Genomic DNA, 22,394 nt, shown 5'->3' with positions numbered 1-22,394 from the left:
GACTGTCTACTGCTGGAACTATGGCTTCTCCTTGTCTCGTGTTGTCCTGTTCTTTTTCTTGTTCAATGTCTATGCTAGTGCTTTCGCTTGCTTCCTCTTCCTGTTTAATAAAAAATGAAATTATAGATTGAACTTCATTTGTGTCTGAGCTTTGTAACCTCACCTCTTCAGATGTTGTTGTTTGAAGTTCTGTGTGTTTTCCAGTTTCCTTTGGTTGCGCTGCTTCTTGATCTTCGAGATCAATCTACTTGTTTGTTTACTGCATTTGTTCAAAGAAAAGGGTGAGACATCCCTTATAATCCTTGTATTGCGGTGGTGGGGTGTATTAGGTAGTTCAGACATCATAAATGGTTTGAAAAGGGTTTGTTGTTGAATTTTTACCTCTGTGTTGATGACTGGGTTATTCGTGCCTGTATCGACTGTTTCTTTGTCAGGTATAACAGTCTCTAGTTTCTCATCGGCTGGGATGTCTTGGGTTTTCTCCTTTGTACTCGTGATGGTGATCTGCAATGTTGTGGCACTGGAAATCTCTTGTGCACAAACTTCCTGTTCTATGACTCCTTCGTCTGTTTGAGGTTCACTATGGGGTTCAATTTCAACATGGGTTGTCTCTTGGTCTTGTAGTGATTGTGATACCTGGAGTTCAAACAATATGAGTTTGCGGTTCACTTTCTTTCCTGCCATTATGAGTTTCCGGTGTGGAGTGTAGTGGGCTGTGGAAGTTTACCTCCTGTTCGTTGTTTTCTTCTTCCTTGTCGTTTGTTATGCTAACGGTTGATTGTGAGTCAACCTCTTGCATTTGGTTGACGGGACTGCTGACTTGATTGTTCTCCAGCTGAGCCTATATTTTGTTGGAGGTTTGTCAGTTAACTTATAACTCTATCCATTTTGAAAGGAAAAATGGATGTTCATACTGACCCCTTCACTGGTTCTGACGTCGATCGTATCTTGTGCTTGTGTTGGGGTAGTTGTTGTTGTAGCACTGTCTGTTGTGAGGTTGCTTTGTTTGTTGCGTTCATTCTTGTTTTTGGGGTTGTTGACACCATCCTGCTGTTGGAGTTCATCTTGGCCTGGCGTGCTATTGGTACATTCCTGAAAGCATTAAGACAGTTCTTTTCAGTTGAGGTATGAAAACAGGGGTTTGCTTTAGGGTGCGGATGGCACCATGCATTACTATTTATTTACCTATTTTTGCCGCTTTATCTTCTTCTTGTCAATGCCCACGTCCCTTGATTTTGTTCTTCTCTTCCTCTCTTCGTCTTCTTCTTCTTTCTTCCATTTTCTCCTTTCTCTTTGTTCTGTTGTGGCTACGATTTCATTCGTGCGGTTGGCATCGACTAGTCTACTTGATGCTGCTGGATCTGCTTGCTCTAGTGTCTGCAGGGTCGCGTTGTCTGTCAGGTACCTTGTGCAAACTATGTCCTAAAATTGTCTGAGTTGTTCTAGAGAATCCATCAGGGCAATTGTTTGTTGCACGACTTTGTCCTTGTTTTTTTTTCATCCAATCTCTCTTCTTTTTCGTTGCATTGGTGTTCAGCCCTTTTGGTTACTGTGGGTAACTGTTCTGCTTCATGGAGCACTTTTTCCAACAATTTGTTTATCCTTTGGAATCCTTCTTCTTGTCCTGTGCTGATGCTTTTGTTTGGTTCCGTGCTTCGACTGGTGCCAATACGTTGTTGACGCCGGCGTTTGGGTGGAGATGCTAGCAGTTTGGTTGTGTGCTGGTGTTGCTGTTCTTTACGATGTTCTCCTGCTATCTGGTGAATTGAAGACGAAGTTGATGCTGTGCTGGTATAGAAGATCCTCTCTGCTGTTCCTTTCCATGTCTGCATCGTTTTGGTGGAATGGAGTTGATTAGAATGGAAACTGTTTTCAAAAAGGGAAGGACTGGTTTATGTACAACAGAGGTATACCTGTATCTTGCCAAATTCATAGTCATCTGGTCATGCTTTTCCGTCCCTTTTCATGTCTGCTCTAGCTATTTTCGCTAGGTCACTCTCTTTCAGATGGTTTTCTCGTGGTAATGAGGTCTTGTCCATTGTCTTTGCAATCTTCCGCATTTCTTTTGTGTCGGTTGGCAGCAGCAGGGAGTTGAGGTACATGATTACTGGTCCCCGTGCCAAACCATTGACATGCTTTTTGTTCTTTTCTTCCTGAGGCAACATCCTGTGCTTCTGCCATGTCTTGGCTCCTTCCCTAATACTTTCGACGATTACCTCGCAGAAATCCATCTTTGCCATTTTTGGATAGTCCATGTCCTTGACCATTATAGCTTGTCGGGCAAAGATAGCGGCGCTTGACCCGCAGACAACATTGTGGAAAAAAATAAGGACATATATTTTAACTGATTTCCTGTTTGACTGTTCGTCATCTAGTTCCACCAATATTTCTAGCTTCTTGAACAGTTGTTTTGGCGCGAATTTTGTATCTTTGAAGCCAAGGTCTGACATCAGTTCTTTCATTGAAGTTGGGCTAGTCTCTGGCCTTGGTGCTGACCTTTGCGTGCCGTTTGGGTATCCAAACACCTTGTGGATAGCTTCCTTGGTAATCTTGATTTTTTTGTCTTCGGTACCATCACCGAAGGTTATTGTCATGCTTTCTGTGTCGAGGTTGTCGTAGATGTGTGCTGCAAGCGGTCTACAGATGGAGCCCGTTATTTTGCAGTTCTCTATGCTGCCAAATCCTGCCGTCCTAATATCTTGCTTGTGACGGTCTTTAAGTAAATTCCATGCTTTCTTGACATGAGCGAATGCTACCCCTGCCTTGATTTGGCATTTCTCTTCGTCTGTTTCTTGCTGTTCTTCGTCAACTGTTGGTGCTGCCAATTCTTTCCCGCTTGTCTTTCTCCTCTTTCTGTCCTTCTTGCCTGATTTGGGTTGTTTCAGAAGAAAAAAAGAACGGGTTTTGTTAGAAAGGAACGTTAGATCCCGAGTGCTGAATAGTGGTATTCAAAATTAGTGCATAAGTGTGTTTTTACATTGTCGTCATGTTCTGCGTCACTGTCGTGCTCTTCGGCATCATCGCCATCTGTAGGAATGAAATATGCATCATGTTGTTTGTCATCGTCGTCATCATTGGTATCTGAACCTTTGTTGTTGGTATCGTCTTGTTCTTTTTCTACCCTTTGTCGTTTGTTTTTCTTCTTGCATTCACCTTGTTTCTTCGTGTCGGTTGGTTCTGTTGGCGGGAGTACCATTAGAGGTAATGGCTGATGCTGCAAGGTACCAGTGTCGACGATGTTTTCAGCATTGTCCTTTTGCTTTTGCCTTTTTGCTCTAGGAGTAAAAACAGTGCTGGTATCTGATTTTCTCTTTTTTTGCTTGTTGCTAGATGTTTAATCCTGTTGAGCCTGGTGTAAGTTACCATTTTTGCCGCAGGTGGTTTGTTCCTCATGTTTTGTTCTGTGTCCTTTTGTGATGAATGAGGAGACATGCTGTGTGTTTGTGTGCTTTCAATATCACCGTCTTCGTGTCCTGCATAATGACCAGGTAACAAAAAAGGATATTCTTTTGTCCGAAAATAATTGATACACATTTAAAATATATATCTTCCACGATTATGCATAAGGAATGTGAAACTCCCAAAGGGGATTTTTAGTTTTATTTTTTGGGTTAAGAAAGGTTATTACTACTGTTACCGATTGAGCTAATTAGGGCATGGAAAAAATTATTAATTATGGTTATGAGTGGAGCTGGGGAAGTGAAGTTAGGGTGAAGCATTTTCTGAGACAAAAATGCACTCTGCAGGTGATATTTCATAATGGGAGGAATATCATCAATGAGAGTTGAAGATTTATTTAGTAAGTTAAACTATTTTTTAATTAAATATATGATAGTGTGCGAACATTTTTAATGTTTTCTATAAAGAAATATATAAAAAGGGGCAGGTAGTTTTATTTGTAGACATAGTTAAGTTATTGTTGTCAAGGATAGCAGATAAGTTATTAATGTCTCAATATAGTTTTTTGTAGATAGACAGTGGACTCTTTTTGTCAAACCTTTGACAGGAGCTTGCTAGATTGCATGCTCTTCAGCAGGGTCTTCGTCAGTATTTTGCTGGGTTTTAGCTTCTTCGTGAGGATTTCTCATTGCTGCATAAAAAATGGGCAGGTGTTAGAAGCAGAGTCGAGTGTCACAGAAAAAAAAACCTATGTGGTGTGAAAACAAATTTGTATGGATAGAGAGGCACGGGTTGTTTTACCCTAGAAGCACAGGGTACAACTATTCTTTGTTCACGGTTTTTCAGACCAGAGGCACTTAATTTGAAAAACGGTTATATTGAAGGGACAAGGGATGTAGAAAATCTCGTACGGTTATCAGGTTTGGCCTCTCAGGATGCTTGCGGGGTTTGGATCTATCGAAGTATTATAGTTAGTGACGTTTTAGGTTTAGTACCTTTGAGCACATATCGTATGGCGAAAATTCCAGGGCGGAGAGCTGTAGCATTTCTATTAAATCTCATCTCTGCGCTAGTTCAATTTGTTAGACAAATTGATTTAGGTTATTGGGAAACTCCTTGGTAGTGGTGGCTAGGGTTGCTGTTCCTGGAAGTTGAAAAAGCACTACGATCTACTCGGTGGATTGGAGTGGGATAGAATGATAATTACCTTCAATTAGTTGTGCAGTGTTCTTCAGTTCCATCCGCTTATTGTGTCGTTGCTCTTTTTTTTGTTGCGATTTCCGCCGCCGCTGTTGAAGTCCTCGCCGTCGGTCGCCGCGGCGGGCGGGGTTATTGGTGTTCTCACGGGCAGTGTGTGGCTGTGTGTATGTCGGATTGGAGGGTGGTTGGCGAACGCGGTGGCGGTTTGTCCGGTGATGTGAACTCGATTTCGAATTTGTGTTTGTGTGCAGAAGGAACGAGGAGAAGGTGAGGGAGTGATGAAGGTTTCGAGATTTACTTTGCGAAAGGGAAGCAAGCTAGTAGAAGAGGGAGGGAGAGACGGAAACCATCGAACCGTCTCTAATCTTCAACCGTCCGTTTGAGCATCAAGATCAGTTTTTGTGATGTTAGGCTCGGAAGTGTAGGTTCTACAGGCACGTAGATGCAGGCACAGCAGGCACGACAGTGTAGGTTCTACAAGCAGTTAGAGAACGACGGGATAGGCAAGAGTCGCGTGAGGCACGTGGATGTAAGCATCAGAGGCATGGAAATGAAGGCAATACAGGCACGTACATGCTGCTTTTCGAGGCACGGGTATCAACCCTGTGGATGTGCAAGAGCGCTGTGGCAGAGGCATGTGTTAGAATGCTCGGTTAATGAGGCATGGTTTTGAAGTCTCAGGAGCGACGCGGGCGTGCCAGTGGGGCCATGTAAGAGTCACAGCGTATGTTACGTTAGGCACGTGGGTTCAGGCACGGAAGGGAGAAAAGGTGAATCCACAACAGGCACGTACGTGTGTTTTCTCAAGTCAGGGGTGTGCAGTCTCTGGATGCACAAAAGTGTAGCGGCAGAGGCATGGGTCTGACTACTCGGTTACAGAACCACGGTTGTGAAGTCACGTGGGTGTGGCACTACGGGGCACGTAAGAGTCTCGGCAAGTGTCACGTTGCGGACGTGGGTGCAGGTACGTAAGGCACAGTAAGGGAGGCAATACAGTTACGTACGTCCACTCTCTGGATGCACAAAAAGTTTTGCGGCAGAGGCATGGGTCCAAGTACTCGGTTAGAGAACCAGGGTTGTGAAGTCACGTGGGTGTGGCACTACGGGTAACGTAAGTGTCATGGCAAGTGTCACGTTGCGCACGTGGATGTAGGCACGTGGATGTAGGCACAGGAGGCACGGCATTCAAGGCAACGCAGGCACGGACTTGCGGCTTCTCGAGGCACGGGGTATCAACCCTGCGGATGCAAAAATAGTGCAGTGGCAGACGCACGTGTCAGGATGCTTGGTTACAGAGGCACGGTTGTGAAGTCTCAGGAGCCACGCATGTCACATTGCGCATGTGGGTGCAGGTACGTGCAGGCACAGAAATGAAGGCACCACAGGCACGTACGTGCACTCTCTGGATGCACAAAAGTGTGGCGGCAGAGGCATGGGTCCGAGTACTCGGTTACAGAACCACGGTTGTGGACTCACGTGGGTGTGGCACTACGGGGGACGTAAGAGTCTCGGCAAGTGTCACGTTGTGCACTTGGGTGCAGGTACGTAAGGCACAGAAATGAAGGCACCACAGGCACGTACGTGGATTCTCTGGATGCAAAAAAAGTGTGGTGGCAGAGGCATGGGTCCGAGTACTCGGTTAGAGAACCACGGTTGTGAAGTGACGTGGGTGTGGCACTACGGGGCACGTAAGAGTCTCGGCAAGTGTCGCGTGAGGCACGTGGGTGCAGGGACATAAGGCACAGAAATGAAGGCACCACGGTTGTGAAGTCACGTGGTAGTGCTGAAGTGGAGCCTCTCTACAGGCATGTGGATGCAGACACGCGAGGCACGGAAGTGCAGGTTCTATAGGCACGTAGATGCAGGCACATGAGGCAGGGAAGTGTGGGTTCTACAGGCAGTTAGAGAACCACGGGACAGGCAAGTGTCACGTGAGGCACGTGGCTGTAAGCATCTGAGGCAAGGAAATGAAGCGAACACAGGCACAGACATGCTGCTTCTTGAGGCACGGGTATCAACCCTGTGGATGTACAAGAGTGCGGTGGCAGAGACATGTGTTAGAATGCTCGGTTAAAGAGGCACGATTGTGAAGTCTCAGGAGAGACGCGGGCGCGGCAGTGGGGCCATGTAAGAGTCACGGCGCATGTTATTACGTTAGGGACGTGAGGCACGTGGGTGCAGTTACGGAAGGCAGAAATGGTGAATCCACAATAGGCACGTACGTGTGTTTTGTGAAGTCACGGGTGTGCACTCTCTGGATGCACAAAAGTGTGGCGGCAGAGGCATGGGTCCGACTACTCGGTTAGAGAACCACGGTTGTGAAGTGACGTGGGTGTGGCACGACGGGCCCCGTAGGAGTCACGGCAAGTGTCACGCGAGGCACGTGGATGTAGGCACGTGAGGCACGACATTGAAGGCACAGGAGGCACGGATGCAGGTATAGGAGGCACTGAAGTAAAACCACATGCAGTGACGGACATGAGGCACTTAACTTGAAGATAATTACAATCAAGGGACAACGGGCAGAGAAAATCAGGTGTAATTACCAAGTTTGAGCTCTCAGTATGCTCGCAGTATTTGAATCGTTTGAGGCATTCTAGTTAGTGATGTGGCAGGTTTAGTACTTTTAAGCACATATCGTGTGGTGAAAATTCCGTAGCGGGGAGCAACAGCGTTTCTATTAAATCTCATGTGTACGGTGCTTCAATTTTTTAGACAAGTTGATTTTGGATAGTGCGAAACTCGGCTTTTGTGGTGGCTAGGGTTGCTGTCCCTAGAAATGGACAAATCACTACGATCTACCTCGAGGAATGCAATGGGATAGATTGGTATTTACCTTCGATTGCTTGTGTTCGGCTTCTGGCCTCCATTGGTCTATTCTGTCTGTTCGTCTTTTTTTTGTTGTGATCTCTGCCGGCGGTGTTGAAGTCCTCGCTTCGTCGTCGTCGGGTGGGTACTTTGTGTTGTTGGGCGCACCGTTTGACGGTGTGTATCTCGAAGTGGGAGGGTGGTTGGCGAAGCACGGTGGCGGTTGTTTTGTGAGGGGAACTCTACTTCGAATTTGGGCCCGTGTACTGAACCTAGGAGGAGACCTTGTGTGAGTGCGGAATGTTTCGAGATTTACTGTGGAAGAGAGGAAGCAAGAGAGTAGTGGAGGTGGGAGAGATGGAAATGATGGAACCGTCTGTAATCTTCGATGGTCTGATTTTAGCATCAAGATTCGTGTCGCCTGGCTTTGTTTTTTTGTTCACTATAGCATCTTCATACACGCGTGAGGCACGGAACACCAGGCTCTACAGGCACCGACGTTGGAATTATAGAGGCACTAGTATCAACTCTGTGGATGCACAAATGTGTAGTGGCAGGGGCATGCATCCGAAGACTTATTCAGAGAGTCACGGTTGTGAAGTCTTTAGAGTTACGAGCGTGTGTCACCACGGGCACGTGAGAGTGATGTGTCGGGAAGTGTGGTAGTAGAGGCATCGGTGCGAATAGTACTCAGAGAGTATCGGTTGTGGGTCCACATGTGTGAAGTCCGTGCAGCATTGGTCGTGCAGTAGTAGCGGCGTGTGTCGGGAAAGGTGCGAGGAGTTCAGCATAGTACGTGCTTAGTATCTGAACGCAGTGCACACTATCTAAGCGTGCCAGTGCAGTGTGTGCTTGAATGGTTTATGCAAAAACATTTGTTACGTGCTTAATCGGACGATTTGATGGTTGCTTTTTCCCGGCAATTGCGAGCACTGTCACTTGGCGGTTGCCCTGGCGCATAGCAACCGCGAGCGCATGTCTACTGCCCTCATTACCACGACGAGGCCACGTCCAACCGCCTCCTCCCCGACCCAAACCTTGGCACAAAAGGGTAACTGCGCTTCCATAGCCGCTCAATTCCGAAAACACTATTGCCGCTCCATCTCAACTAGGAACTCCTCACAATCTCTGTGTCAAGGCCGCCATCGCTGGAGGAGCGTAATGGCGGAGGAACCATCTGCCAAGCGTCCCCGTGCTGAGATGTCCGACCAGAGCACCGAGGTTGACGACGTTCAGGTCCCCTGTCAGAAGCACGACTACAATGTGCACCTCAAGGAGGTTGACATCCACGGCAAGGAAAAGCTGGATGTTGTATGCACCAGCAATCCTGACGAAGCCGACAAGATGATCAGCAGGATCCTAAAGAGGGTCTGCGGCTTGTACCCTCAGTACATCGGCGTTGATGTCGAGTATACCAGGGAAGACGAACCTCCGCAGAGAGCAGCGGTTCTGCAGTTATGCGTGGAGGAACTCTGTCTGGTATACCACATCACCGCGGCAACAAAATGGTGAACCATCCTACAGCTTCAACCTCTCCATGCTTCTGTTTAATTAGCATTTCACCCTGAAATTTGATTATATTGGTTTATTGACTTGATGTATCAGTGAAGTTTCTGAAGTAGATGCAGCATAATAGATTTTGAACTTGACTCACCAGATCAGCTTATGTATTTGATGCACTAGATTAATTTATGAATTTGATGTATGAGATTATTTTCTGAACTTGATGTTCTAGTGTACTTTCTGTTCTAGTGTAGTTTCTATATTTGATGTTCTAGTGTAGTTTAGTTTCTTGAATTGATGTGTTAACGTGGCTAAGAAGTAGATAGGTCATTGATTCAAGTGTAAATACCAAAAATAAAAATAACATGCTGTGCTTGTATTTTATTTCTGAATTCTGCATAGCAGTTTCTGAAATTTTTTCGTCCATGAATTATACGTACTATATAAGTATGTACTTGATGGATACTTGATGGATCCACCTTAAATGTGTCATCCCCCTTGCAGGCCCAAGAGCCTGCGCCCGTTCCTGAAGGAGGACAGGTTCTACACCTTTGCCGGCTTCAGTATTGAAGGTGACAAAGAGATGCTACGAAGTTCTGGTTTGGAGATCAACCCCGACAAGTACATCGACATCCAGCGCAAATGGAGAGTTCTGTTCAAGGGAAGAAAGAGGTACCACTCTTTGGCTGATGTTGCAGGGAGCGTGATCCACCAATTCTACAAACAGATGAAGGATAAGATTGACAGGTTTGAAGACCATAAACTGTGGGGGATCAGCCCACTGCCAAATTACCTCATCGAGTATGCAGCGATAGATACGTACGCCACCTACGAGTCGTGGAAGAGAATTGAAAACATCAGAGAAGGTCCGGAGAGTGCAAAAGAGGCAGAGAAGAATTATAACGATCCTTACTACGTCTACTAGTGATGACGAAAACATAGAAAACTGGTCGTGGAGTTGCTTGTGTTTCTGCTTGTCCTTTCTATTGTTTCAGGTTCGTAGTTTACTTCTGTTAGAACGAAGCAGTTTCTAATGTCATCTGTATCAGGTTAAACAAGTTTGCTTATGTCAAGTTTGTAGTTTGTTTATGTGATTGAACAAGTTATTTAGCTTGCTAAGTACTATGTTTATTCAGCAATCATGTGATTTTGAAGTAGTAATGTTGCTTTTTACTCTAAAAACAACAAAATACAAAGCAGTCTTTTTACGCTAAGTACAGTTTAGTTGTGCACACAAGCGCGGCTTCTTGAGGAGTGGCAGGAGTGGCATGGGTTGGAATACGCAGTTAGAGAGGCACAGGTTTGCAGTCTCTAGAGCCACCGGCATGTGTTACTACAGGGGCTGGAGGCACGGAATTGAAGTCTCTATAGAAATGAAGGCACCACAAGCATCCATCCAGAGGCACGTGGACGGAGTAGCAGAGGTGAGCTCCGAATACATAGTTACAGGGTCACGGTTTGGAAGTGTGCAGAGCCAAGGTTGTGCGACACGATGGGGCATGTAAGAGTGATGTCAAGTGTCATGTGAGAGAGGCACCTGGATGCAGGTACGCAAGGCACGGGATTTCGACTTCTCGATGCACGGGTATCAACGTTGTGGATGCACAATAGTGTGGTGGCAGAGGCATGTGTCGGAATGCTCGGTTAGAGATGCACAGTTGTGACGTTTGTGAAGAGACACGGGCGTGGTACCGCGACCATGTAAGAGTCGCGGGGCGTGACACGTTAGGCACGTGGATGCAGGCACGGAAAGCACGGAGTTGAAGACTCAAGAGGCACGGAAGATGGGTTTTTGTTGTTTCAAACAGCTATCAATAATGTGGATGTTCAAAAGTGTGGTACCAGAAGCATGCTTCCGAATACGCAGGTAGGGAGTCACGGTTGTGAAGCCTCTAGAGAGTCACGCGTGTCTGGCATCACGGGCATGGAGTGGTGTGGGGCTTCAAGAGGCATCAGTGGACCTCAACCCTCTGGATGCATGGTGGTGTGGTAGGAGAGGCACCATTGTGGATGCACAGGTGTGAGGTCTCTAACGGCGTGAGTGGGTGGCACCAGATCCATTTGTTTGAATACTCATTTAGAGAGTCACGTCTGTACTCACGCCAGATGCATGCTGTAGGTTGGTGGCATTCGGCAGCACACGGTTGCAGAGAGGAGGAATGTTTGTGAAACATCGAAGTCACCGGCGGTCACGCGTGAGGAGTATGTAGAGTAATTGCGCGTCGACGTGACGCACGTATGTCTAGGGACGGACTTGGGGCTTTATGGGGCATGGTCATCAACCGCCTAGATTGATAGTTGTGAAGTGTCTAGGGGCACTGGCTTGTGTTCGAATGCTTGGTTACTGAAGAATCAAGGAACTACATCAATAAAAAGAGTCTGTTGCTTCATTATCACAGTATGATGTGCGGTTAAACCGTTTTCTGATGTTTCGACGGAGCTAGGCTTGTTCGCTTATCAACAACTTTTTATTCCCTGATGTCGTCGTAGATCTTTCTAATCTCATCGCCCATTTCGCTGAGTTCGATTGTATTCTGATTGCTAAATAGTAGCCTGCACAATTGTTGTGCTTTCCATTGTTCCGTGCCATCCTATAAAAAATTCAGTGAAAAACAAGGAGAAAAAACACATCAGAATTAGGTCATGCAGTTGTATGATATCTAGCAGATTTATATCGAGTTTTAAGCGAAAACTTACGTCAAAATTATCTATCTCTTCGACGAAGTGGTTGCCATAAAAGAGATGCGCGAACCTTAGAACAGCAAACGGGGTTTCACCTTTGTTCATCTTTGGAACACCCTTTAAAAATTGAACTTCCCATTTAGTCTTTTCCTTTTCGAATTTTTCACTGAGTAATATTTCGTATACTTCCTTAAACCTGGGCACCTGGGAATTGCATTTTGTTTTTGTTTTAGAGAGACATGTAGTGTAATTTGTAAAACTGAAAGATGTTGTTATTTACAATTCTTACCAGTTTGTCTTTATGGTTGTGGTATTTGTTGCTCCTTTTCTTTGTTGGCTTTGTTGATTTCCATGTCAGCAATTTGTTTACTTAGTTTGCCATCATGCACGTGGTGAGCACGTTGATTTTCAGGTATTCTTGCCTCTTTAATTCTTCAAGAGAGGTTTCTTCAGGCTCGATGATTTGAAGCTTCCTTCTATTTTTGTCGAGCACGAATAGTGTGTATCGGTCTTCCTTTTCAAATGGCTTGAATACCTGCAGTACAAAAGTTTTATTGTTAGAGGAGGGTTTAGAATATAGTATTTTGTTTGAAATGCTTATTTTTGTTTTGTTAGAGGAGAGTTTTATTGTTAGAGGAGAGTTTAGAATATAGTTTTAACGCTATTACCGTTTTTGCTATTTTGAGCTTGTTTGATTGACATTCCTTCAGGAACAAAGGAACCAAGATATCCTTCTCTCGTGTGAAATCATCTCTGAAGTTCTCCATAGATTTTCTTTTATCTTTTAAACCCAGAATATTCTGCAGGCAACAAATAAAAAACCATAAAAACTAATTAGAAAGCATAGATCGGTACCAAGAGATTAAACAATCGTTGCAAGAAGATGAGTTTGTATGATCATTGTGGTTTTTTTTAAATTTACCTCTACAAAGCTTGGGCCTAATAATAGTCTATGTCTTTTGTGTATAGTTTGGTTGCTTTCCTCCCATGCTTCTGCTAACTCATCGAGCACCTTCTTTTCCATTCCTTGACGTTTTTTCTTGTTTGCAGGCCCAAATATTTCCTTTAGGTTTGATCCAGTGAGAGTTGTGTTGTTCCTCTGTGGCTGATCTCTCGAGAATACTACTTGTCTGCTTACAGGCAAAACAGTAGAAGAAAATTTGTTGAGAAAGTCATTAACAAGCAAGCTGATAAACAGGAATTCAAGGTTCTTTCTAGTTTCTGTCTTATTTGTGTGATTGCCACCTAACTTTAACTAATTTTAGTTGCAAAAGGAACCAAGTCACCTTTTGAATTTGTCCTGCCATGTGTCACTCATGACTATGTCATAGAGCTCGTTTGCCTTACGCACGTGTTTAAACGAATGCCGGCGTTGCGGGTATTTGTTGGTGCTCCTTGATTGATGCTGGTTTTTTTTGTCTCGCTCTGTCAAAACAGATAAAAAATTATGGCTGTTGTTTCTAAAAGATATATTTGAAGCTCCTGTCATGTTGACTGATGGTAAAAATGAAAATAGTTATATTACCTTTCATGGGCGAAAAAAGGTTTATAGTCTCTGGTTTGAAAACTTTGATTTTTTCACGAAGTTGATGGTGCTTTATTTGGTTGGTTTTACCGAATATGAGTGTGAATACGTACTCTGGTTTCCATTAGGCATCCACCTTGCTGGGCTGCAGGCATGTCAAAATGTATGGTTTATAGGTAGGTGTTGTCCACCATTGTGAATAAACTAATTGCGGTAATAAAGAAATCAAGTAATTTGACGTGTATGTACTGGTAACTTACATGAAAATCCTCTCTGTCCTTGACCAGTTCTTTCCCATTCCAGTGTTTCGCAAATTGGGCCGTGAAGTGTCCGCATTGTGTTCCTTCTTGCTTTGGTGTGCAGACCCTGTGAAGCCTTTCTGCTATCCTTGCCCAGTCTGGTTCGTTCTTGTGTTTTAGTTGGTGGTACTTGTTCATCAGCACCGATATCCTTCTCATCTGTGATTGCATTTTGGTTTTGTTGTTTGGGTGCGGCATTGATAAAATTAAGAGTATCGTACTATCACGAGGAAAATAATAAATCGATGTACAAAAAGTACGTACCAGTTCTGCTCGATGCACATGGTGTTTACTCCAAGACAAATCGGTGTAGTTTACATAGTTCAGTGAGTCAAGGATGTCGATGCTATCTCTGTACTTGTTCATTACATATAGCGTGTAGTGGTTGTCTGTGTGATGAGGTATCATGATCTACGTTGAGAGAGGAGATCATTGTTGATGTAAAAATTGAATTTCATTTAATTGTTGAAGCTCAAGGAGAATAAGTCATGTGTTCAGTAATAGTTCCGAGCTTACCATCTTCGAATGCAGGGTGTTTTTACCTCGCACGAGTTGTTTAAATGCTTGTAGTGCATCGTCTTCGTTGAATTCTGATAGCTCTCCTCTATTATAATTGAGACCTAGCACCATCTTCAAGAAAGAGAGTGTGTGGTATTAGTTAAATATTCTACCATAGTAATGACGGTGGTGTTTTTGTGGGTGAGGTATGCATACATTTGCGAATTCTGCAGGGAGTACAGTTGTGACGTCTGGGTTGATCTGTTCCTGTTCTGTCCATTCGTCCAGTAACGCATTTAGCATGGAGCCCTCCATTTGTGTATCTCCTTTCCCTGCTTGTTCCATGAAGGATTTTCCTGAAATGTAGCCTTCGCGCTTTGAGCTTTTATATAGCTGTTCTCTGCAAGCAATGAGGGTTTAGGAGTAGGTGAGTGAATGGTTAGTTGGATGTTAGAGAATGTGCAGCTCTGTGTAATCATTTCCATGGAACAAGGAGAATCTTCTTACCATCCGCATTCTTTCTGTCCTTGTCGGCTCATCAGATATCTATAGAGTTGCATGGCCTTTTCTTTGTAAATGAAATCTCCTGGAACAAGTGGTGGAGCGTTGACTTTCTCAATTTCCTTGCTTGCTCGCTTGAATGGCCTCTTAGTTGAGATTATGTTTGCTGAGCTGATCTCATGTGGTTGAATCATCGAGGGTTTCGGGGAACTTGTCTGCACTCTTGCAAGATGCCTTGCCTTTTTCTTGTCGTGACCTAACTGCGCCTACTCGTTAAGCTGCCCAGGTGTTGGTGTGTCCTTTTGTGTATTGTTGTTTTTGATGCTCGGTTCTACTGAGACTTCAGCATCACGTTTCCTCTTTTGAAGTATCTTTTCTACTAAATGCTTCTCTTTCTGCTTCTTTTCGTCTTGTGCATATCCACCGATCTTCGCCAACAGGGTTCATGTTCCGTTTGGAAAGCTATTGTTGGCGAGTTGGTATGCTCTTTGTCCTGTTATCCACTTCTAAAGGAGAGCGTGTTATGCCTTCGTTGTTTTTATCTGGGGGTGGTCTGTCTAGTTCTATCGGTGGATCTTTCCGTTCGTCTTCCTTTTGTAAATCAGTGTCTGGCTGCGCGTGTTGTTCCCTCTGTAAACCAGCATCTTTCTGGGCTTGTTCTTCCGTGAGTGCTTCTTCAGACACCTTGGTGGTATCCTTGCTGCTCACATGATAATCTTCTTTCTCCTCATCGCTGCTTGTGTCCTTAATGTCAATAACTTTTATCTCTTGAGCGCTTGTCCCAATGTGCTCGGGAGTTGGAGGAATCTCTTGTTGAATTATGTCACAATGTATTCGTTGCATTTCACTGTCTTCCATATCGACCTCAGATTTCAGCATATCTGTTAAAATAAAAAATAAAAACTTATTGGTGTGTCTCTGAAAATTAGATAAGTAGAATTTTACTTTGTTGTCTTTACTAAGAGAAACCTGTGGTGTAGTTGATTAATGACAGTGCGGCCGTATCTCTGTATTGGCTGATTATTTGATAGAGAATTTTCTTTCTCAACTCTGGGACTTGTTCCTCTGTTAGTAACACTGTTTCTCCATCGTCGGTGTAGTGCTTTGCGTTCATGAACATATAGAACGCACAGTCGAGTCTGCAGGTAGAAGGATGATTGATTATTGTCGCTGTCCAAAGATGGTTGGGCAGTTTAGGTGAAGTTGTCCTAACATCCTATGTTTTTATGGATTGCATTAATAATTGTTACAGTGAGTAAGGAAAAGGAGAAAGGTTTGTAGTGCTTACGTTTTTCCCTGAAGTGGCACCTTCATTTTGACCTTTTCGAAATGGTCAATATTACTTGGAGATAGTTGGAGCAATGGGCTTATTTGCTTCCATATCCTCTTTACTCTGCTTGTTACTGTGTTGAAGTAGTCCATTGTGCATGTATATTCATCTGGTAAAGAGTCAAGGAGTTCAAAGCGCTCTTTTTTCATGTTAATTGTAACAACGAAGTAGTGGCCCACAAGTCTTTGTTTTTGTTGAACATGCCCGCCTATGCAAACTGGTAGAAAGAACTACAAAAATGCAAAATAAATAAATAAGGGATCCTTCTTGGATTTAGTCATGATTTGTTGATCGTTAGACGGAATTGTAGTGCCGAGATTGTATCTCTTATCTGTAACATGAGATGTGCTTACCATGTCGAAATCTTGTAGTTGCTCTCCTTCTTCCAGATCAACGAATCTTTTAAGCCTTTTAGGAATTGTCTTGTCTCTGATGTGTGCTTCGTCTTTATTTTTCAATTCCAATGGATCTTCATGGTTGGCCATGCATATTGATGCCTGCTTGTTTTGTCACATGTGCATAGAAGAAATTTGTAAATTCAATTGTACAGAAAGGTTGTTTGATCGATAGAGTGATATTCATTCTTGAAACTTGAGCTCTACTTACGGTGTTGTATGTTGATAGAATCTTTCTCTTTGTGCCCCTGAGTTGCTTTTTCAACATCTGTACCATGACTGCCATGGTTTCGTTGTGCACTGGCTTTCCAATGTCGAAGCTTTGTGCCATGTGGCTGACCGTTACTGTTGACGTCTCTGTATTTATTAAAATCTCGTGCCTGCAACATATATATATATATATATATTTACAGGTATACATATAAAATGTTTAAGGGAGGAAATCATTGGAAGAAAATAATTCTTTGGTGGTAACATGAACTTACCCTTTGTCCTTATTTGCTGTCATGACGTTGTTGTACAGGCGTTCGATCCCTTCATCTTTTGTGCCTTCTTCGATGGCCAGGTTTTGTATGATCAACGGTTCACGTTCTGTTTGAGTGTTGTCCTGGGTTACCGTCATGTTTGTGGCGAGAACATCTTTTACAGCACAATGTTTCTTGTCTGATGGTGCGGCCTTTTTCTTGTTGTTGTCTGACTCTCTCTCTAGAATGTTTGCTGCATGGTTTTCCAATGCACTGTGGCCCTTTGCTTCTTTGCTTGTGTCTGCGTGCGTGTCTTGTTGAGGTTTTTGCGTTATCGTGCAAAAGCGTGGTTAAAAAATAAATAAATATGCTCGTTATTTTCATTGTAGTTTAGTGTCTGTTCCCTAAGAAAAATACTCAAATGTTTAGTGTGTCTTTGAACTTTTTTATCATAGCTTCTCCTTTTCAGTCGTTTCCGCCGGTGCTGCCTCTTCGACCTTTTCTTCGATGAGTGGAGGTTTCTGGACCTCCTCTGGATCTTTTTCATTTTGTTCATCCGTGGTGTCGTTGTTTTTGTCTTGTGGCTGTTGAGACATAGAGGTAGGTAAATGAGATTGCATTTGTGTCTTTGTTCACTCAAATTTTTAATTTGCTTAAAAGCAGGTTATCTCACTTCACCTTTTTCATCTTTTGCGTCAACGTTGCCATCCCTGTTATTTCTTGCCCAGACAGCGAAGGTTTTATGGCTTGGTCTTCTGCTTGTTCCATTCCCTTGTGTTGTTGCGTTTGTTGGTCTTGAATATTGGTGCTCTCCTCTGTTTCTTGCATCTGTCGGAACGCAAAAAGTAATTAAAATGTTTCTCTGTTTCTTTCTGGTGGATGCATTTTTTTATATGCTATAGAACGAGGTTTTGTAGCTTGACCTCTACGTTCAATCTCTCTGGTGCCGTGCCTGTCACTTCTTCTCTGTCTTCTGGAGTTTTTGTACATTGTCGAGCGGTAGCAGCAATTTCTATCGCTTCTTGAGGCACATCTTCTGCTTCATTTGTTTCTTTTTTCTGTTCAATCAAAAAATGTAAATAAAGTTTGGACTTCATCTGTGCATGCATAACTTTTTTGTTTTAACATTGTAGGAGCAGGTGCGTGTAGCTTTACCTCGTTGGTCTTTGATGCTGGTGGCATCTCTTCTCGGTTGTGTTTGTCACGTGAAGACTGCTCTTTGGTCGGTGTACTGGGTACCATTTTAGTCACCATTTGCCCTTGTTTTTGGTTTGTTCTGTTTGTACTCCTTGCTATTCTTTGGCATGACCGTCCTCGTTTGTTTCCTGCGTTTCATGAAAAAGGAAAAGCATGATTCATTGCTTGTAATTCTTGTATTACTGTGACAGGTTGTACTGGGCAGTACATTGCTTATAAATTTTGGAAAAACGGTTCTTGTTGAATTTTACCTTTGCGCTGGTGGTTGGGATATCCGTTTGTGCGTCCACTTTTTCTTTGCTTTGTATGCGAGCCTTGGGTGTGTCACCAGGTGGAGTGTCTGAGGCTTCTCCCCTGTATGGGTCATCTGAAATGCTCTTGTGCTGAAAAGCTCTTCTATATGAACTTTCTGTTTTGCATGGGCATCCTCTTCGCTTTGCCGTGCTTGTAATACCTGATAGATGAAACAATATGAGTTGACGGTATTTGGGCAAAGTGGGTTTGGAAGTTTTACCTCTTCTTGTTTTTCTGCCGTGCTGTTAACGGTCGATGCTAGATCAGCCCGTGCCTCGTTGGCGGGAGCGTCGATATGATACTTGTCCGGTTGAGTGTATATTTTCTTGCAGATTTGTCAGTTAACTCAAGACCGTTTCTAGTTTAGAGAGAAGATACTTTTTAGAAAGAAGAGATTGATTTTTTTATACTCACGTCTTTGCTGCCTCCGATCATGTTCGTCTCTTGTACTTCTCCTGTTGACGCTCTTGAGGGAGCATTATCTGTTGTTGGGTTGCTTGTTCTATTGCTTCCATCCTCTTGCTCTGTGTTCTTGACGACATGCTGCTGTTGGCCTTTATGTTTCGGTGGCGTTCTATTGCCGTGTCCTTGACAGAATCGAAGACAGATTTTTTAAGTTCAAGTTTGAAAGCATCGCTTTTGAGTCACATGGATGATGTATTTGTTCTCATTTACCTGTTTCTCATCTTGATTCTCTGCTTTTGCAGCTACTTTTCTACCTTGTTCTTGCTGTCCTTCGGCACTTGCTGTGTTGGTTGATACATGCTCCTTGCTTTGCTCTTTTTGCACCTTGTTATGTTCTTTTGTCTCCCTCTGGCTAATTCTTGAGGTCTGTGTTCTTGATTTTTTTATGCTTTTCTTCCCTTCATGTTTGTTTTGTTGGTCTTGTTCTTCCTTCTTTCTTTTTCTCCTCCCTCCTAGTTCTGCTGCGGCTACGACTTCTTTCGTGTGGTTACCATGTACAAGTGTCGCTGTGTCTCCTGCGTTTGCTCGATCCTGCAACTTAGCGTCATCTCTTCTGGTAAGCTCACTCTACAAACAATGTTCTGAAATTCTCTAAGTTGTTTGAGAGAATCAATCAGGGCCGTTGTTTGTTGCACCACTGAGTTCTTCATTCTTTCATCTAATTCCTCCTCTTGTTTGCTGCATTGGTGTCCAGCCCTGGTCGTTATTCTGGGTATCTGTTTTGTTTCGTCGAGTAGTTGTTTCAACATTTATTGTATCCTTGCGAATATTTCATATGATCCTGTGCTGGTGCCTGTGACTGGTTCCTTGCTTCCACTCGTGCTGACATGTGCTTCGTCCTCGCGCTTGGTTGGAGGTGGTAGTAGCTTGGTCGTCTGCTGGTGCTCCTGTTGTTGTGCTGGTATCATCTGTATTGAATACGAAGGTGTTGCTGTGCTGGCATAGAAGATCCTCTCTACTGTTCCTTTCCATGTCTGCATTGTTTCGGCAGAATGGAATTGGTTAGACTGGAAACCATTTTTATAAGGAATAATGCATATATATTCAATAGGGCTATACCTTTATCTTGCCAAATTCATAGTCATCTGGTCATGCTTTTCCGTCCTTTTCCATTTCTGCTCTAGGTATTTTCTTTAGGCCACTCTCTTTTAGGTGGTTTGCTCATGGTAATGATGTCTTGTCCATTGTCTTGGCAATCTTGCGCATTTGTTTTGTGTCGGTCGGCAGCAGCAGGCAGTCGAGGTACATTATTACTGGTCCCTGTGCCAAACCATTGAGATGCTTTTTTTTCTTTTCTTCCTGAGGCAACAACCTGTGCTTCTGCCATATCTTGGCTCCTTCCTTAATACTTTCGACGATTACCTGGTAGAAATCCATCTTTGCCATTTCTGGATAGTCCAAGTCCTTGACCATAATGGCTTGTTTGCTGAAGGTAGGGGAGGTTGTTCCACAGACAACGTTGTGGAAAAAAATAAGGAAAAATATTTTAACTGATTTCCTGTCTGATTGTTTGTCATCTTCTTTCACCAAATTTTCTAGTTCTTTAAACAGATCGTCGTGATGGAAATCCATTTTCTTGAGGCCAAGTTCTGTGACCAGTTCACTCACTGTATCGGTGGAAATCTGTGGCCTTGGTGCTGACTTTTGCGTACCGTTTGGGTATCCAAACACCTTGTGGATGCCTTCCTTTGTTATTATGATTTCTTTCTGCTGATCAGCTTCACCGAACGTTATTGTCATGCTTTCTCTGTCCAGGTAGTCGTAGATGTGTGCTGCAAGCAGTTTGCAGATGGAGCGCTTTATTTGGCATTCCTCTATGCTTCCAAACCCGGCTCTCCTAACATCTCGCCGGTGACATTCTTCAAGTAATTTCCATGCTCTATTGACCTGATCAAATGCTACTCCTGCCTTGATTTCGCATTTGTCCTTATTTGTTGTTGCCTCCTGTTCATCATCCGTTGGTGCTGCCAATTCTTTTCCACTTGTCTATCTCCTCTTTGTGCGCTTCTATCTTGGTTTTACCTATTGAGAAAAAGAGGGTTTTGTTATAGAGGATGGTTTGGTTTTCATGGGTGAAAAGCAGTAGCAAAAATCTGTAGAGAAAATGTGTTTTACAACATCGTTGCTCTCCTCTGCGGCGCCATCGCCCTCTGTACGAATGACATCATCATCATGTTTTGTGCCATCGTCGTCGTCGGCAGCATCACACTTTGACCCTTTGCCGGCATCATCCTTGTCTTCTTCCAACCGTTGTCTTTTGTTTTTCTTTTGGCTTTATTTAGTTCATTGTCGATGCGTGGAACTGCTGGCGGGAGTATTATTAGAGGACTTGGCCGCTGCTGCTGCAAGGTAGCACCATCGCTGATGAGTTGAGTTTTGTCCTTTCTCTTTTGTCTTTTTGCTCTAGGAGGAATGACAGTCTTGGTTTCTGATTGCTCCTCTTTTCTGCTGCTAGTCACTTGCTTTTTGTTGCCCTCCCTGCTAGAAGCTAGTGCTGGCACTTTCTCGGGTGCTTCGTTGTCCATGTTCTGCTTCGTTCTTTTTTCTGACGGGTCAGGAAAGATGACTGGTTTTTCTGGATATGCACTATTAAGTTCAAACAAAATCGTTTCAATATCTCCTCCTCCGTCACCTGCACGATGATTATGTAACAAAAGGATTACGAAGTAACATCGAAATAAATGGGATATAGTTTTAAAACTATGTCTTCCACGACTGCACGAAAAGAATCTGAAACTTAATCTACATATATTCATAAGATAGCCCCTTTCTTTCATTTCCTGACCTAAAAAGGCGATCCATCCATTGTTTTCTTGTTATATCAAGTCTTCCCACTAACTCTTGGTTTGGCCAATCAGTGATAGAAATTAGGGTCAGGTGAGAGCAGTACGTCTGTTGTCAAGTCCATATCAGTGAGGGGAAGTCTTTTTTATAGGGAAAAATACACTACAAATGATATTCTGTAAATTGGAGAAATAACTATAAGGTTTAGAGGGTAAGATAAAATGCTCTCGGATGAATAATAATACACATAGTGTGTGAAAAATTTCATCGAAGTGTAATTTCCCAGGATTGTGTGGACGTAATTGGTTAACTTACTGCTGCTACTACGTAGTTTTTGTTATATGGATTGTGTGAGCCTTTTATAGTACCTTGTTGCACGGCAGGCTGTTCCGCAGGTACCCTGTTTTCCTTATTACCAGTCCTTGCTGCATAAAAATGCCCAGGCGTTAGTAGTAGTAGAAGCATAATTGAATTTCACAGCAAAAAGAGGAGATGCATCCCGTGGACAAAAAACGGCATTGTCGGAGACACACAGGTTGTTTCACGCTATAAGCACACAGCTAGATCTATTATTGGAGCACGGATGTTAATACGAGAGAGGCACATAATTTGAAACTGGTACAATCAACGGATATATAGAATCTCCTGTAAATACCAGGTTTTGAATTTAAGGATGCTCTCATGGTTTGAATCTAGAGCAGTGTCCTAGATAGTTCTGGCATGCACAGTACATTTTAGGCAAATTTGTGAGCAGATTTCTGTGACGGGTAAGGGTAGCATCTTATTGCACGCGTGCCTACCTTATTTCAATTTTGCTAGAAAAGTCTAGACAGACTTTTTGGAAACACGGTTTTGTGTGGCGGTTAGGGTTCATGTCCGTCAAAAAGGGGGGAAATCGCTTTGATCAACCTGTGGTAATGGAATGTAATGGATTAATATTTTTTACCTTCGATTGCTTGTGAGGGATCCGTCGCATCCATCGGCTTGTTTTTGTCCTTGGTCTCTGTTGGTACCTCCGCCGCGAGCACGGGTCGTCGCCGTCAGTCGCCG

At 43.6% G+C, this 22,394-nt stretch overlaps 1 protein-coding gene across 1 annotated transcript; it reads left to right on the top strand.

The window, feature by feature from the left end:
• Nucleotides 1-8,568: 8,568 nt before the first annotated feature.
• On the top strand, nt 8,569-9,835 carry LOC141040709 (uncharacterized). Its single transcript, XM_073506826.1, has 2 exons — nt 8,569-8,816; nt 9,415-9,835. Exons 1-2 carry the CDS (start codon nt 8,569-8,571, stop codon nt 9,833-9,835), a joined length of 669 nt encoding a protein of 222 aa, XP_073362927.1.
• The last annotated feature ends 12,559 nt before the right edge of the window (nt 9,836-22,394 follow it).

Source organism: Aegilops tauschii, chromosome 2 (genome assembly GCF_002575655.3).
Source record: "Aegilops tauschii subsp. strangulata cultivar AL8/78 chromosome 2, Aet v6.0, whole genome shotgun sequence".
Lineage (NCBI taxonomy): Eukaryota > Viridiplantae > Streptophyta > Magnoliopsida > Poales > Poaceae > Aegilops > Aegilops tauschii.
The sequence above is the reverse complement of the archived record's forward strand: the minus strand, read 5'-3'. Positions and strand labels throughout refer to the sequence as shown.